Source organism: Cutaneotrichosporon cavernicola, assembly GCF_030864355.1.
Source record: "Cutaneotrichosporon cavernicola HIS019 DNA, chromosome: 1".
Classification (NCBI taxonomy): Eukaryota; Fungi; Basidiomycota; class Tremellomycetes; order Trichosporonales; family Trichosporonaceae; genus Cutaneotrichosporon; species Cutaneotrichosporon cavernicola.
This window is the reverse complement of record NC_083393.1, coordinates 697,258-711,074: the sequence shown is the minus strand read 5'-3', so window position 1 is coordinate 711,074 and position 13,817 is coordinate 697,258. Positions and strand designations below refer to the sequence as shown.

Below are 13,817 nucleotides of genomic sequence, written 5' to 3'. Positions count from 1 at the left end.
CGCAAAAATGATCTCCTTCCACGTCCATTCTGAGGCTTTGGGGAGGGTGCGGGTGCCTGTGGTTGCCTGTACAGTCAATAGTTCTGATGGGCGCCACGTGGGGAAACGCAGCTTTTTGGAATAGCCACCGTTCCAGGTAACCGCACTGGACCACCACTTTGACCAGTGTCATTGTTGAAATCTCTTCCCATGCGTTGTTTGAGGGGTAGACGTGCCAGATGTTCGCCATGTAAGTGCAGCAATAAACAAGATTGTCTCGCTCTCTAAACACTGCCGATGTGGCTTGACAAACACCTCCGAAACGACCTGGTCGAAAATACAGAATGCATGATGTGTAAAGAGATGTCCGGCTGTAAGCATAAGCACAGTGGCTGGCATGTAGTTTGAGAAAATATTCACAAGCATGCACAAGCGTCGCAAGGGGTTACTGGCGGAGGTTCGAGCTGGAACGCGGGCGCCTGACCTGGCGCGCTGGCCGGAGAGGCTGCATCGGCAACTCGGGATAGATTGGCTCTGGGACAGGCCGCGGTGGTGCACGCGCCGCGCGTGCTCGAGGAGTGCGCTGGGGATCCACCTGGGGAAAGGCCGGTGCAAAGGACGAGACGGGCCCATGTGACTCTGGAACGGGGCGTGATGAGTTGACCGGGCTGCTTGACGACGCGGCTGGCGTTGTGACTGAAGAGCTGCTCGGACCAGCCCTTGCGTATTGCTGTCCAAGGCCTGCCTGAGCGAAGAGTGAGAAGGACGGGATGTCGGTGTAGTCGATGACGTCGTCACGGGGGGTCGCTGTGCGGGATACGCTGCGCATTCGGCGATGGGACGACATGGCGCGCGTAGGGGATACTGGTCCACGATTCATGGATAGGCCCGTCGAACGAAGTGGTGATCCTGGACGGGCGTAAGGATCAAGACGAGGCAAAACGGGATCCCCAAGTGTGATGGAGAGGCGACGCCCGCGGCAGTGAGTATTGCGGTCGTATGCCGACATGATGTTGGCAACCTCAGCCGTGGTTTCATTCGGGGTGCTGTGACGATGGTGGTGACGCGACGAGACGGGGGACTGAGGTAGCGCCTGGCTTAGGGCTGGAAACTCAAACTCTGATGACGGCATCGATGGTAGAGGCTTGTCCACCAACGGCAGAGCAGGAAAGGGCACCGCGACAGTATGAGGAGAAGTCTGAGGCGGAGGCTGTGGGTTTGGCGAGCTCGGGAAGACGGTTGGCGAGGATGGACCGGCAGTGGAGGACGTTGGTGGGGCGAGTCCGAACTGCGAGGGAGGGATCCACAGCGACAAAGACCGTGGAGCAGACTGTTCGACACGAAGGGGGGGAGGAAGCTGTCGCGTGGCGGCCGCTACTGGGGACGAGGAGGCCGGCACAAGCCACATCGAACTCCCTATGATTGTGGACCGGGATGAGTTAGGAGCGCCGGCCGAGCGGCGTGGCTGCGGCTTCAGAGCCACCGCCGCGGGCTGATCTGTCAGCGTGGTAAGGCGTAAGTAGCTCACGGGGTACAAGACTTCCTCATTCTGGGGTCCCAGAAAGGCGAGATTACTGGGGTACTTGGGGTACTTGGGCAGCTCGTTGATGCTCATGCTTCCGTCCGTGTTGAACCATGTCGTACCAACACGGGTGCTGAGATGCCCCACGAACATCCCGTTCGCGTGCATTATCCCACGCAGAGCGTGGGTTTCGTACACGATCTGAGACCGTGTGTACGCGCCGAGCATTGCGAGGTTTTCGGCACAAGTCAGGAACGACGTCTTGTGAGACCAGAATAAAACTGGTACGGTTGGGACACTGCCATCAGAAATGCAAGTGTTACAACTCAAGTTCCATACACTCCAAAGAATGTCTTTGCGGCCTCCCAGTCGGAACGGTGATCGAAATCAAGGTGCGCGTCGAAGCGTACCAGCATCTGGCGCAGAGTGTTGTAACCCTCGGCGGCGCGGGTTCTTGGCTCAAACGACGGGTCGGCAAGGGCGAGCACGACAGGTTCGTCCCCCATCTTCTGTGGATCCTCTGCCCAGCTGCGCAGCATGGCGAGCGCCTTCGCGCCGCGCCTTCCCTCGTCCTCCCACCACGGGCTAATGTCGTCGATCGACATCGCCGAGGCGGTCGAGACACGACGACTGGAGCCCGCTTGGTGGTGCGGTGGGATTCGGGTCCTGCCATGTGGGACGCTGCCATAGCCTGAGGAGAGAGGCATATTGTCAAGTGTGAGAGGGAAGAGAGGTGAAGAAATGAGAAGAGGATTGTGAGAAAGATAAAGAGTGTGAAGCTGGGAGAGAGTGTGCGGAGGATGTGTGAAATAAAGAGTTTAGGTGAGAGGATGTGGGGATCGAAGAGAGGCGAGTAGGGTGTTTGGAAGATAAATATGGACGGTGTGTGGGCCACGTCTGAAGACTGGAAGGGGGAGGTTCTGGGGTGTTGACGAGAGGCTCAGCTGTAGCCACCTTGCTATGGTCCCGGGCTTGCCCCGTTGGCTGACGCGACTGTACTGGTAACCCCCATTTCGCGACGCGAGCAGCGTTAGTACCTCGGGCCGCGTTGACCTCTCACTTGCCACACTGGGATCAGATTGTACCCTCTGGTTACAATGGCCCATTCTCGAATCGAGCCATCATTTTTGAGGTTGATGGGAGTTTCCATTGTTTCCGGTGATGGCTGCGATGCTGCGACCTGTCCATGGTTCGTTTCATGCCTTTGGAGCTAAGATCTTGGGTAATGCGATCCGCCCAACAGTATATCACTAGTAAGATAATTTCAACGGGTACACGCGATGCACGCTACACGGCACAATGTCAGCAGGAGGGCGGGAAAGCTTCCGTGATGAAGACAGCGTGCCATAAATTGCAGCTATTTCCGGCTCGCCCGACGGGCTGCACGCTCTGCTCGCAAGTTGTAATGCGGCTTTGCGTCCTCCTCGTTCGTGTTCTTGGTAGGCTTTACGTCTTCCTTGCCTTCCGACGCCTGTCATGTTAACTCCCGCTCGGAGTACATGGAGCTCACCGAAGTGAGCGCCTTAGCCTGTTTTCCTTGGGCGGCCTTGGCTTTCTTGTGATTCGGCTTCTCCTCGTAGCTCGCGTCCGTGAAGTCGCATCCGTCCTGTGGTTAGTTCAGCATCAGCCCAGTCTGCTCACATCCTCATCCTTGCGCTTCTTGCTGCCGTGACTGGGCATCTTCTGGACCGCTGGCACGTATGCGGACGAGCGTCCACCGACCGTAACCCAAGCAACTGTGGCGGGCTTGCCGTTCGGCTGGCGTCAACTCCACCAATACACGTGAAGCTCACCAGGATAAGGTGCTCTGGGATTTTGGGACCGTCGTCTGCGGTATGGTCGTGCCCTTCCGGGCTCGGACTATGACTATGGTCATGCGTCTCTTTTTTCTTGTAGGTCTTCTTCTTTCCCCTGTCCCATCGGTAGAAGAACAGCCAGTTCGTTGGGAAGCGCTTCCAGTCCCCGTCTACATCGAGCGCCTTCACGCATATCTCGCGGAGCAGGCGGTGGATGTCGGCCACCTGTACGTCGTTGAGCTCAGGGACACGGCACTGGGGATGGACGCGTGCTTGGTAGAGCACCCTGTTGTCAGTTAGGAAGGAGCGGTCATGCTCACTCGTCCACGATCCAGTTCCCCACGCCCGCGCAGAAGGATTGGTCCATGAGTACGCTTTTGACTACACCATGCTTGGGCTTTAAGAGTTTCTTGAACTCTTCCAGAGTCGGTTGGTTCTGCACCGGGTCGTAACCGAGCTCGCTCACAGGCGGATGCGAGGGTACTGGGTCAGGCACGAGCCGTAGGCGTCCAAGTCTACGCGGATCGATAAAGGTGAGCTCCTGCACGTCGTCACCTTTTGGCGACTTGAATTTCATGACACTGGTGTCAGGTCCGAAGTGTGGCAGCGCACCATCTGTGAAACTGCGGTTAGCTCGAAGTATATCTGTATTACCTTGGGTGGCCAGGTGTCGCCTAGGTCGTACTTCCGTCGGTACGACATCGGACGATGGCCGCGGAACTGTTTGTCAGTTTGAAGGTACATCTGGGCTCACTTGGATCATGCCAGTCATTCCAAAGTGCATGACGGGAAACCTTCCTTTGCCATCAAGGGTCATCCAGAATCTGGGTCAGCGCTGCGCGAACAAGGGGCACAGTTTGCCTTTCCGTTCACATCCTGTCACCATCCGCCCAACGAGCTCCTTGGACTGTCGTCAGCTACGATCCGAAGCGCCATAGCTCACAAACTGGTGAGGTGTCACACCATCGTACACGAGGTTGTCCTCCACAGTGTCGACCTCAGTAATGGTATATCCCGTGACGGCGTCGGCGATCATCTTGCGCGCCTCCTCGACCTCTGCTCGGTTAACACCCGCCGGCGGTTGGCCGAGAGCGCGGACAACATTCCTCTGACCATAGTTCCCAGCGCGGGGCCCGACCGCCCCTGAGATGGCGCTGGGCGACCCACACAAGAAATCACATGAGGCGAAGTCGTTTGTCGCTTCGGTCTCCTCCGGGGCGGTATTCACCTGGAAGCTCTGGCATGACTGTTGGGCGTTCTAGTGGTTGGTAAAGCAAGAGAAGAGTGTAATGTACGACGGAGATGTGCGTAGAAGGAAGGGTTGGAAAGAGGGGCGCCTGGAAATGGTTGTTAGGAGGTGTGAGGCTGATGTTCAAGGGTGATTCCAAAGCGTCAACGTCACCAACCGGAGCTTTTGAGCCTGTTATCCGGCTCTCAATGACCCGGGATCAAGGCCGCATGGGCGTCAACTTCCAACAACCGCCACTGCCTCTTCTTTCTCGTCACCTAACATTCTCATATACTTAACCCATCACAGCCAACAGTGATCATCCCACAGTCCTTGATCCTTTCTCCTCTTTCCACTCTCCACTCATCACGATCCTTACCATGCCCCAGTGGTCTCAACTCGCGGCTCGCGCCAAACCCGGGCCCCGCACCCAGCTTGTCCTCCAGCGCGCAGCCCAGCTTGGCTCCCTCTTCCGCCTCGTCATCTTCCTCAAGGCCCTCCTCGGCCTCTACCGCCACGTCTACGCGTATGGCATCACCGGCACAAGTAGGCAGATCTACGGTGCTCTGAAGAATGTACGTCCCCGTAACTTTGACTCTGATACCAGGTCTTTGTCCGTATCATGCTACGCATGCCGAGTGCACGCGCCCAGATCGCCAAGGAACTCGCCAAAACGCGCGCAGAGCTCTCATCCAAAATCGCACCCAAGACGCTTCCCCCCGGTGTCGAGCTTGAGGACGTCAACGAGCTCCCTGAGAGTGGACGCAACATCGAATGGCTCCGTAACGAGTGGACCAACATGGCCAAACTCGACAGAGGCGACCTTGAGGCTGGTCGCGTCTCGGGCGCCGTGTACCATGTAAGCCACCCCAGGAACACACTGACGGACAGGGTGGCGATGACCTGAACGTCGTCATTAACGAGGCCATGTCCAACTTTATCGTGTCGAACCCCCTCCACCCCGACGTCTTCCCTGGCGTGCGCCGCATGGAGGCCGAGCTCGTGTCGATGGTGCTAAAGCTGTTCCACGGCGAGAACGGCGCTGGTACCAGTGAGTTTACCGCGCCTCCTGCAACTGACATCAGCGACGTCGGGCGGTACTGAGTCCATTCTCATGTCGTGTAAGGCTCACCGCGACTGGGCGCGTGCCGTCAAGGGAGTCTCTGCGCCCGAGATGTGAGCTACGAGGCAGTGATGTTAGCTAACCCCAGGGTCATCCCCTCCACGGCCCACGCTGCGTTCTGGAAGGCGTCGCAGTACTTCGGTATCAAGCTTCATGTTGTGCCCGTCAACCCGCGCACACGCAAGGCCGACGTCAAGAAGATGACGCGCTTCATCAACCCCAACACCATTATGCTCGTGGGATCGGCTCCCAACTTCCCCGACGGTATCGTCGACCCCATCGAGGACCTCGCCGCTCTGGCACGCAAGTACAAGACGGGCCTGCACGTCGACTGCTGCCTCGGCTCGTTCATCATCTCCTTCGCCCAGCGCGCGGGCTACAGCGACGGCCTGCCCAAGTTCGACTTTTCCGTGCCGGGCGTCACTGCAATCTCATGCGACACGCACAAGTACGGCTTCTGCCCGAAGGGTTAGTGCTTCCCAGTTGATTTCCTCTGACGCCAGGCTCAAGTATTATCATGTACAACTCGCCCGAGATGCGCCGGTACCAGTACTACGTCATGACGGACTGGGCGGGAGGCGTGTACGCCTCTCCTTCGATGGCAGGCTCGCGCCCTGGCTCGATCATTGCAGGCGCGTGGGCCGTGTTGAATACGTATGGTGTCGACGGGTACACGCTGTCGGCCAAGGACATTATCGGGGCGGCGCGCCACTTCAAGCTCCAGCTCCAGAACCGGTTCCAGGACGACCTGTTCGTCATTGGCGACCCCCTCCTGTCGGTCGTTGCGTTCGGCTCCGATTCGCTCAACATCTACGCCGTTGGCGACCGCATGAGCAAGAAGGGATGGCACCTCAATCCTCTTAACAGCCCCGCTGGCCTCCACATGGCGTTCACCAAGCTCAGTGCTGCCAGCGTCGACCAGCTCCTCGACGACCTCGGCGAGTGCATCGCGGCCGAGAAGAAGGAGCCCGAGTCTGGTGGCAACCTCGTCGCGCTGTACGGTGTTGGCCAGACCGCCGTCGGGCCACACGTCGTTGGCAAGGTCGCCGAAATGTTCCTCGACACGCTTTATGAAGTTTAGACCGCCCCACGAGACAAATGTTAGATATGCCCCATTTCAGATGTGTATCCAAGTTAATCACGAGCCGATGACGACGTATGCAGACAGATACTTGTACATATATGCATACAGTGCTGCTACTGCTACTCCTCTTACTCATCCTCGCTCTCGACGTCCATCTCCATCTCATCGTCCTCCTCTTCGTCCGGCTCGCCCGCCGCGTCCTCCTCATCATCTTCGTCGTCCGAGTAAGCGCGGCTCTTCTTGGTCTTGGCACGCTTGCGCTCGCGCTTCTCGCGCGCAGCGATCCGCTCCTCGGCGAGCTCAGTCGCGTCCATCTCCTCATCATCGTTCCGGCGCTTATTCTTCTTACGCTTCCCGTATTCGGCATCCTCCTCGTCGCTGTCGGCAACGACGAACCCGTCGTCCTCATCATACCCGCCACCGCCGCGACGTTCGCGCGGTCCCGCGTCGTCCTCGCTCTCCTCCGAGTCGGCGCGCTTCGTCGCGCGCCCAAACGCGCTCCTCCGCCCAAACGTATTGCGGGGTTCGCCGGTCCCAGGTGCCCGACGCGTCTTCTTGACGGGTGCGGCTTTCTGTGGTCCAGCGCGGGCGAGGAGCTCAGCCAAGCGCTCGGGAGCAGCTTCGTCCTCGAGTAAGCGCATGCGCGAGTGCTTGGTGTGCTGCTGTCCAACGAGCCTAACATGCTCGCGATGCGTCTTGCTGTCCATACTCGTCGGGACGAGATTCAACTGTCCCTCCGTCGCCGTCTCGGTCACCAGGACCTGCTCTTCGGCGGCGGCGTAGCACACGAAACTCGTCTCCTGGCTCCCCTTCGAGTTGGCCTCGTTACGCTCGTAGTTGTCGCTTTCCCGGGCCACCGTCGTCCCCCAAGTCGTCTGGACGTCGTACATGTCCTCCCCGAGCTGGAGGGACATGCTTCCGTCGCTCCAGCGCAGAATACGCGCATTCGCCTGCCTGGCCGGCTTGTTGTCCGATCCCGTGATCCAGCGCCATCGCATCGTGTTCCGCACCTCGAGCATGCGCGCCTGCGCTTCCGAACCGCGCAGGTTGTCGTCATCCCCCGTCAACTGGGCAGTGTAGAAGTTGGCCTCATACGGGTCGGCCTCGAGGTTGATGTGTTGAGGCAGCTTGAGCTGCCACACCTTTCCGTCTGTGGGGTGCATGCGCGTCCACGTTGGCACCGGGACGGATGCCCATGCTTCTGAGACTTCCTCGTTCTCATCGTCGCTCGCTTCACCGTACTCGAGCGGATGTTCGCGAGGAGACGACGCGGGCGGGCGCGATGAGGAACGCTCGCGGGGCGGCTCGTTCTCGTCTTCATCACCAAACTGCGGTTAGCTGGGAAGCCGGTAGCGTAGCTCACGAGGTCGTGGGGGTCAGCCTCGTTGGTGTTGTCGACGTTGTCGCCATCATCAGCACCTGGGGAAGTCGCCGCGTCTGGCTGGCTGGTTGAGGGGCTGGCCGCAGCTTCGTCGCCGAAGAGATCGTTCTCTGCGTCCGACGACATGTCGAGGGATCAGTGCGTGTGGGATGGAAAGGTTAGGTTAGATGCGCTTGCGAGGTCGAGTAGAGGTAGTTGCTGGGTGTGTCTGGATTGTTGAATCTCACAACTCGCTGCCATTGCCGATCATGGTTTCCACGTGGTCAAGTTGGCAAGTGCCACACTCGTCCGAGTGCCATTTCTCCGAAGGTTCGGAGCGTCTCGCTCCTCTCCGTCCGGTTGGCCTGGCAGACTCAAGGCCACTCTGCTCCCGCCCCACCCCAGCTCAACCTTCTCTGCCCCTCTGCCCTGCAACCCCCTTGTCCCCCTGCCTGGCCGCTGCTGCCGTCCCTCGGCTTGACACTGCGATCACTCTCCATCTCCTCGCTACCCACCACTCTTATCAAAATGGCCTCCCGTCTCGCTATCCGCTCGCTCCGGGTGGCGCGCCCCGCCGTCGTGCCCCGTGCCCTTGTCGCGTACGTCGTCTGCCTCACTGGACGGAGAAAATTGGGCAAACCCACAGATTGCTGACTGCAGCGCGCGCGGTTACGCTTCGCGTTAGTATCCATTCGGAACGAAGGGGTGGGGGGAATAAAAGCATGCCCAGCGTAGAGAAGGGCTGAGAGAGGAAGAGAGAAGAGAGAAAAGAGAGCGCAGAGGAGAGAGATACTCGACTCCGGAGTGTCTTGAGTCTCGACTCTCGACTCTCTACTCTCGACTTGCCTTGCCATAACTGCCAACAGTGCTGACAACCAGAGCCTACCCCCGACGAGAAGGCCGCCGAGATCATCAACAAGGTGCCCTCGTCGTCGCTGTTCACCAAGACGGCTGGTGTTCTCGGTATCACCGGTCTCTCGGCCGCTGCCATCTCGAATGAGCTCTACGTGGGTGTCGGGGAAAAGACCGGGGTTGGGCGCGACGCTCTTGAGAATGGCGAATGACTGCGCGGGCGAACCCAGCGAACGTTTGGGCGTCACGGCATGGCACGCGCGTGCAGCGGGAGCCGGTGAGACGTTGTTGGATGTGTTGTCGGAGCTTGGGTGCGATGCGGGCGGGGATTGGTGAACGAGTCCCTTGCTATTTCGTACTTGCTCCGACGCACTGGCACCAGCACTGTCAACCCACTTCGGCTTAGCTCCGCGCCGTCTCCGCGATCGCCTCTTCGCTCTGTCGCTTGCGGTTGTCTTGCTTCTCGCGCCGACGTATCATGCGTCCCACCCGGGTCAAATCCAATTACAGAGCTAATCCCAGGTCGCCAACGAGGAGACCGTTCTCGCCGCTGCGTTCTTGATCATCTTCTACGCGATCGCCAAGAACATTGGCGCGCCCTACACCTCGTGGGCCAACGGCCACATTGACCGCATCCGCGGCATCCTGAACGGCGCGCGTGAGCAGCACACTGCCGCCGTGTCTCAGCGCCTCGACGGCCTCGAGTCCCTCAAGGACGTTGTTCCCCTCACTGAGCAGCTCTACGCCGTTGCCAAGGAGACCAACCAGCTCGAGCACTCCAACTTCCTCCTCGAGCAGGAGGCCGCCGTCAAGGGCGAGCTCAAGGCTGTCCTCGACTCGTGGGTCCGCTACGAGCAGCAGGCGCGTGAGGCCGAGCAGACCGCGCTCGTCAAGACCGTCTCGGACAGCATCAACGCTGAGCTCGCCAAGCCCGCCTTCAAGAAGGCGCTCCTCGACGAGGCCATTGCCAACGTCGAGGCTATTGCCAAGCGCGCTTAAGCTACGGCTTGAGGAGACAGCGGCGGCCAGACGGTTTTGCTAGATGGGCGCTGCGGTGGTAGAAGCGGTTCGCGCCGCAGAAATGCAAAAGCATAAGAGCATCTTGTGTACCAGCTGGGGTGGTTGAGTGGGAGAAGGTCAGAAGATGGACTTGTGGGCGGTGAGCGACCAAGGGCAGAGGGTAATCTGTCATGTAGAGAGCAGCTTCGTCGTCTGTTGTGGGTGCGCCTGCGATCTTGTGGCTCGAAGACGGCGACGAGGACACGAGTTGAGAGCGAGAGAAATGGGAATGATGAGGGGAGGAACATGGCGTCAGCAGCCAGTATCGCCCAAACCCTGGAGTCAAACATCCATACCATCCGCTCTCACCAATATGATGTCGATATGACTGTTCATTGTCTACGTGTACGACTATACTATCACTATACACTTTTACTACTTGTACTACTTGTACACTACAACGCATCGAGGAAGCTCGTGTCGCCGTTGAGCTCAATATCGACCTCAACCTCGGCCTCGCCCTCGACCTCGCCCACACCTTCGGTCTTCTGACGTTTGGGCACAGGCGTGGCCGCACCCCCGGGCACCTCGGACATCATACGTTTAGCCTGCTTGCGCGCTCTAACCGAGCTACCTGGCGAGGGCCCATGCTGCGTGCCAGGTAAATCCAGATTGAGAGGGAGGATGGGCTGCTGGATTGGTTGGAAGCCTGCCGCCATGGCGATGACACTCTCCAACCCGCGACCAGTGCTCCAGTCGTAGCCCGGCGCGAGGGCGGTGAAGTCGTCCTCGAGCGTCGCGGCCGCCACTGCGGCCTGAGTCTCCTCTAGGCTCGGGTCGGCCAGCGTCGCTTGCACCTCCTCAGGCGTCATGTGAAGCACAACAGACTCCGACCGCAGCTGCTTGATCCGCGGCTTGAGGTGGTAGAATGCGTTCGCGTTCATGACGTCGGAGAGGGATGGAAGGAGCCGGTCCTCGTCCGGCACGGGCGGCGTGTCGTACAGGCCAGCTGCCCAGTCGGGATACTGCTCTAGCACCTTCTCGTCGACGTGGAACTTGAACAGCACGATGCCGTTGCCAGTGGGCTGTGGCATCCCGTCCGCCTGCTTCTTCCGGAGCACTGGCAATAGAGAGCGGTCCCACAGCTCTGGCGGGAGGTGGAACGTCGGCGCCGGCTGCTTCGGCCGCCCCTTGCGCCTCACTTTTGAGTTCTGGTCGTACGCATATGCGTCGAGGGCAACCAGCAGCGCGCGCACCTGTGCACTGAGCCAAAATTGGTCGACGACCTCGTGCGCGTCCGTCCCTCTCGGTCCGCTCTTCTTGCGGTACGCATACCATTCGTCGGTCGTGTACTCGCGCTTCGGGTCCGGTCGCTCGTTGGTCATGGCTGCAAAGTCGATCGTCAACAGCGTACGATAAAGCGCACGGAATTTGCACAGGTTGAGTGGCGACGTGTCGAAAGCAGCCGCCCGGCGCGCGACAAGGCTCTGCTGGCGTCGGTACTGGTTCTGCTTCCGGCGTGTGAGCTCGTCCTTGTGCACCTCCCCGCGTTCGCGGCTGAGCTGCTCGTCGTAGCGCTTGCTAAGTCGCGTCCAGTAGGTTGTGACGGCCTTGACGATCTGGTCATTGTCGACCTCGGGCTCGTCCACCGCATACCCCTCTCCCCAGGCGTCCTTGACGTCTGCAGTGACGGCGTCCAGGAAAGGCCTCACTGCAGCACCACCGACGTCGGCGCGGAAGTCGGGCCGGAACTCGTCGACGCCGTTCAGGCTCGTGTCTGCCTCTGGTGCGATCGTGCCCGGCATAGGCAGCTCCTTGGATCCCTTGACCTCGAAGCTGGAGACGGTGTACTCGACGCCGAGACGGCGGTTCGCCATTTTGTGAACGAGGTGCTCAAGTTTCATCGAGCGCCGTTTGCGGGCACGCTTCTCATCATCGCCAAACGGCGTCCCGCTCGTGTCGCGTGTACGGTCCTCATCGCCATCCGGGTGTCCCAATGTAGGTGGGTTCTTGGGCGTCATGCGTGCGCGCCGCGCTGTGCCAGGTCCGCCGACAGCGGTGGCGATGCTATTTGTGGTGAATAGTGCGTCATAACGCGCCTTGAGAGAGTCGTACTCGCTCCGAGGGACGTATGAGATCGCGAGCTGCGGATCTATCGTCGGCGGCCCTCGTCCCTGGATGCTGTCAATCACATTCTTGACGAGCTCCGCCTGCCGCCGGTTACTGTCTGCGAGGAGCTTGAACGATCCTAACAGTCCCTGCAGCATGGCAGGCGCATTCATGCTGTCGATCAACTGGAGGTTGGCCGCCGACAGCTGCTGCATCTGCGCGACGGCCTTCTCGAGCGACTGTGACTGGACCTGGCCAGCGGACACGAGTGTGGGACCAGCAAGGGCTGCAGCCGCCGCCTCCACTGCTGCAGCGGACTCGGCGGCGTGGGTCGATGGGGAGGCCTCGACAACGGCCTCATTGTCCGCCGATCCGCTGATGGCCGCACGGAGAGCCTCGAGGGCAGCTTCCTCGTCGTGCTGGTCTGTATGCGTATGCGCGTCGTCTACGAGTGCAAAGGTGACATCGTCGGGGGTTCCTAGTGGCAAGAAGGACGAGGAGTCCACCGGTGGCTGTGATGTACTTGTTGGTGCTGGGGTGGATGGTTGGCCAGACATGACCTCGGAGATGCGGACGCCTGACCAGAGGGTGGACGTTCAGAGTGGAGGGGTGGGGCGGAAAGTGACTCTTTGGTTGGTGATATTGAGCGTGAAGAAGGCGTGCAGAACAATACTGATGACGCTGAAACATTCAATCCTAGCAGGCCTATACGCCGCAAACGCCGCATGTGGCAGGCTATTGAACGCCGAGGTGGGGCTATATCCGTGTACATCAACTCTCGATTGTTTACATCGAGCCCAGTACATGCACTTCCTGCCAGCTCTGGAGCGCTCTCAGCGGCCAGCATGTACATGCTGATTCTGTACAGCCTGCCTGTCGCCGAAAGCGCCGACGTACGTGAGGTGCTGTTGATATAGCGCTCCTCCTCGCGGCACACGAAACGTGGTGATATTGAGAGCGCCATGGCCACTCCCTCGGCAGCCCCGAGTCGATAAGACGTCTCGTCGTAGAGCTCTCCAGAATCTGCAACACCCCGACATCTTGGAGCGGGCGATAGTCGTAAATGGATTGCCAATGTAGACGAAGATGAGCAGGTTGCGCATATGCCAAAATGCTGGCACAGATGTCCGGCCCGACTAGTGTAAGCTGCCGAAGTCACCGCAGCTCATGGCTCCGGGCGGAGGAAGGCGGACACTGGAAGTACTCACTCAGAGGGATCGAACACGGTCGACGTCTCGACCTGCGTCGCAGTACATGCACTTGCCCTCCTCCTCCAGCTGTGCGTCGAGTTCCACATCTAGAGGCAGCTTACGCACTAGGCGGCCACGCCACACCCCCCATCCCGCTCATGCACGCCCACACACTCAATGCTGCAGCTCCACTCCCCGCACCGCCGACAAGCATAAGCCCCAACATATCCACACGACGCGCAGATCCGTCTCGGCGGAGCGGCGGGCGCCGGCGCAGTAGCAGTGACATAAGGCGGCGTGGGGTTGGAGGGCAGCTCGCCCAGCCAGTCGCGCAGGCTCTTCTTGCCATACAGTGCGCGGCGGACGTTGGGTGTTTGCTTCTTCTTCGCGGCGGCTAGGGCTAAGGCCGCAGGTGAGTTGGCCGGAGGTGCTGGAGGTTGGAAGGACGCGGGCGGGATGTCGGTCGGGTTCGTGCGCAGAGGTCAGCTTCACTAGGGAGAGGAAAAACAAACCTCCAGATCCTCGAGGCGCCGTTGAAGACGGCGCTGCTGGAACTCGGTCGGTTCTTTGACCAT

General features: G+C 59.7%; 6 protein-coding genes across 6 annotated transcripts; 2 read left to right on the top strand and 4 right to left on the bottom strand.

Annotated features, from left to right (window-relative positions):
• Positions 1–424: 424 nt before the first annotated feature.
• Positions 425–2,106, bottom strand: CcaverHIS019_0102700 (uncharacterized protein; the record flags this gene model as incomplete). The annotated part of the gene is made up of 3 exons (XM_060598456.1): positions 425–1,471; positions 1,508–1,799; positions 1,841–2,106. 3 exons carry the CDS (start codon positions 2,104–2,106, stop codon positions 425–427), a joined length of 1,605 nt encoding a protein of 534 aa, XP_060452818.1.
• A 752-nt stretch (positions 2,107–2,858) lies between these two features.
• CcaverHIS019_0102690 (uncharacterized protein) lies at positions 2,859–4,541 on the bottom strand (the record flags this gene model as incomplete). The annotated part of the gene is made up of 11 exons (XM_060598444.1): positions 2,859–2,972; positions 3,012–3,107; positions 3,143–3,259; positions 3,295–3,583; positions 3,618–3,878; positions 3,910–3,920; positions 3,952–4,017; positions 4,052–4,121; positions 4,152–4,204; positions 4,241–4,353; positions 4,526–4,541. 11 exons carry the CDS (start codon positions 4,539–4,541, stop codon positions 2,859–2,861), a joined length of 1,206 nt encoding a protein of 401 aa, XP_060452817.1.
• A 364-nt stretch (positions 4,542–4,905) lies between these two features.
• Positions 4,906–6,729, top strand: DPL1 (uncharacterized protein; the record flags this gene model as incomplete). Its single annotated transcript, XM_060598433.1, has 6 exons — positions 4,906–5,100; positions 5,133–5,384; positions 5,417–5,576; positions 5,611–5,701; positions 5,737–6,116; positions 6,152–6,729. The coding sequence occupies 6 exons, from the start codon at positions 4,906–4,908 to the stop codon at positions 6,727–6,729; spliced, it is 1,656 nt and encodes a 551-aa protein (XP_060452816.1).
• Positions 6,730–6,860: 131 nt separating this feature from the next.
• On the bottom strand, positions 6,861–8,239 carry LEO1 (uncharacterized protein; the record flags this gene model as incomplete). Its single annotated transcript, XM_060598422.1, has 2 exons — positions 6,861–8,060; positions 8,096–8,239. The coding sequence occupies 2 exons, from the start codon at positions 8,237–8,239 to the stop codon at positions 6,861–6,863; spliced, it is 1,344 nt and encodes a 447-aa protein (XP_060452815.1).
• A 381-nt stretch (positions 8,240–8,620) lies between these two features.
• On the top strand, positions 8,621–9,943 carry ATP4 (uncharacterized protein; the record flags this gene model as incomplete). Its single annotated transcript, XM_060598411.1, has 4 exons — positions 8,621–8,691; positions 8,753–8,772; positions 8,972–9,099; positions 9,467–9,943. The coding sequence occupies 4 exons, from the start codon at positions 8,621–8,623 to the stop codon at positions 9,941–9,943; spliced, it is 696 nt and encodes a 231-aa protein (XP_060452814.1).
• Positions 9,944–10,398: 455 nt separating this feature from the next.
• On the bottom strand, positions 10,399–13,817 carry CcaverHIS019_0102650 (uncharacterized protein; the record flags this gene model as incomplete). The annotated part of the gene is made up of 4 exons (XM_060598400.1): positions 10,399–12,476; positions 12,950–13,188; positions 13,261–13,292; positions 13,755–13,817. 4 exons carry the CDS (start codon positions 13,815–13,817, stop codon positions 10,399–10,401), a joined length of 2,412 nt encoding a protein of 803 aa, XP_060452813.1.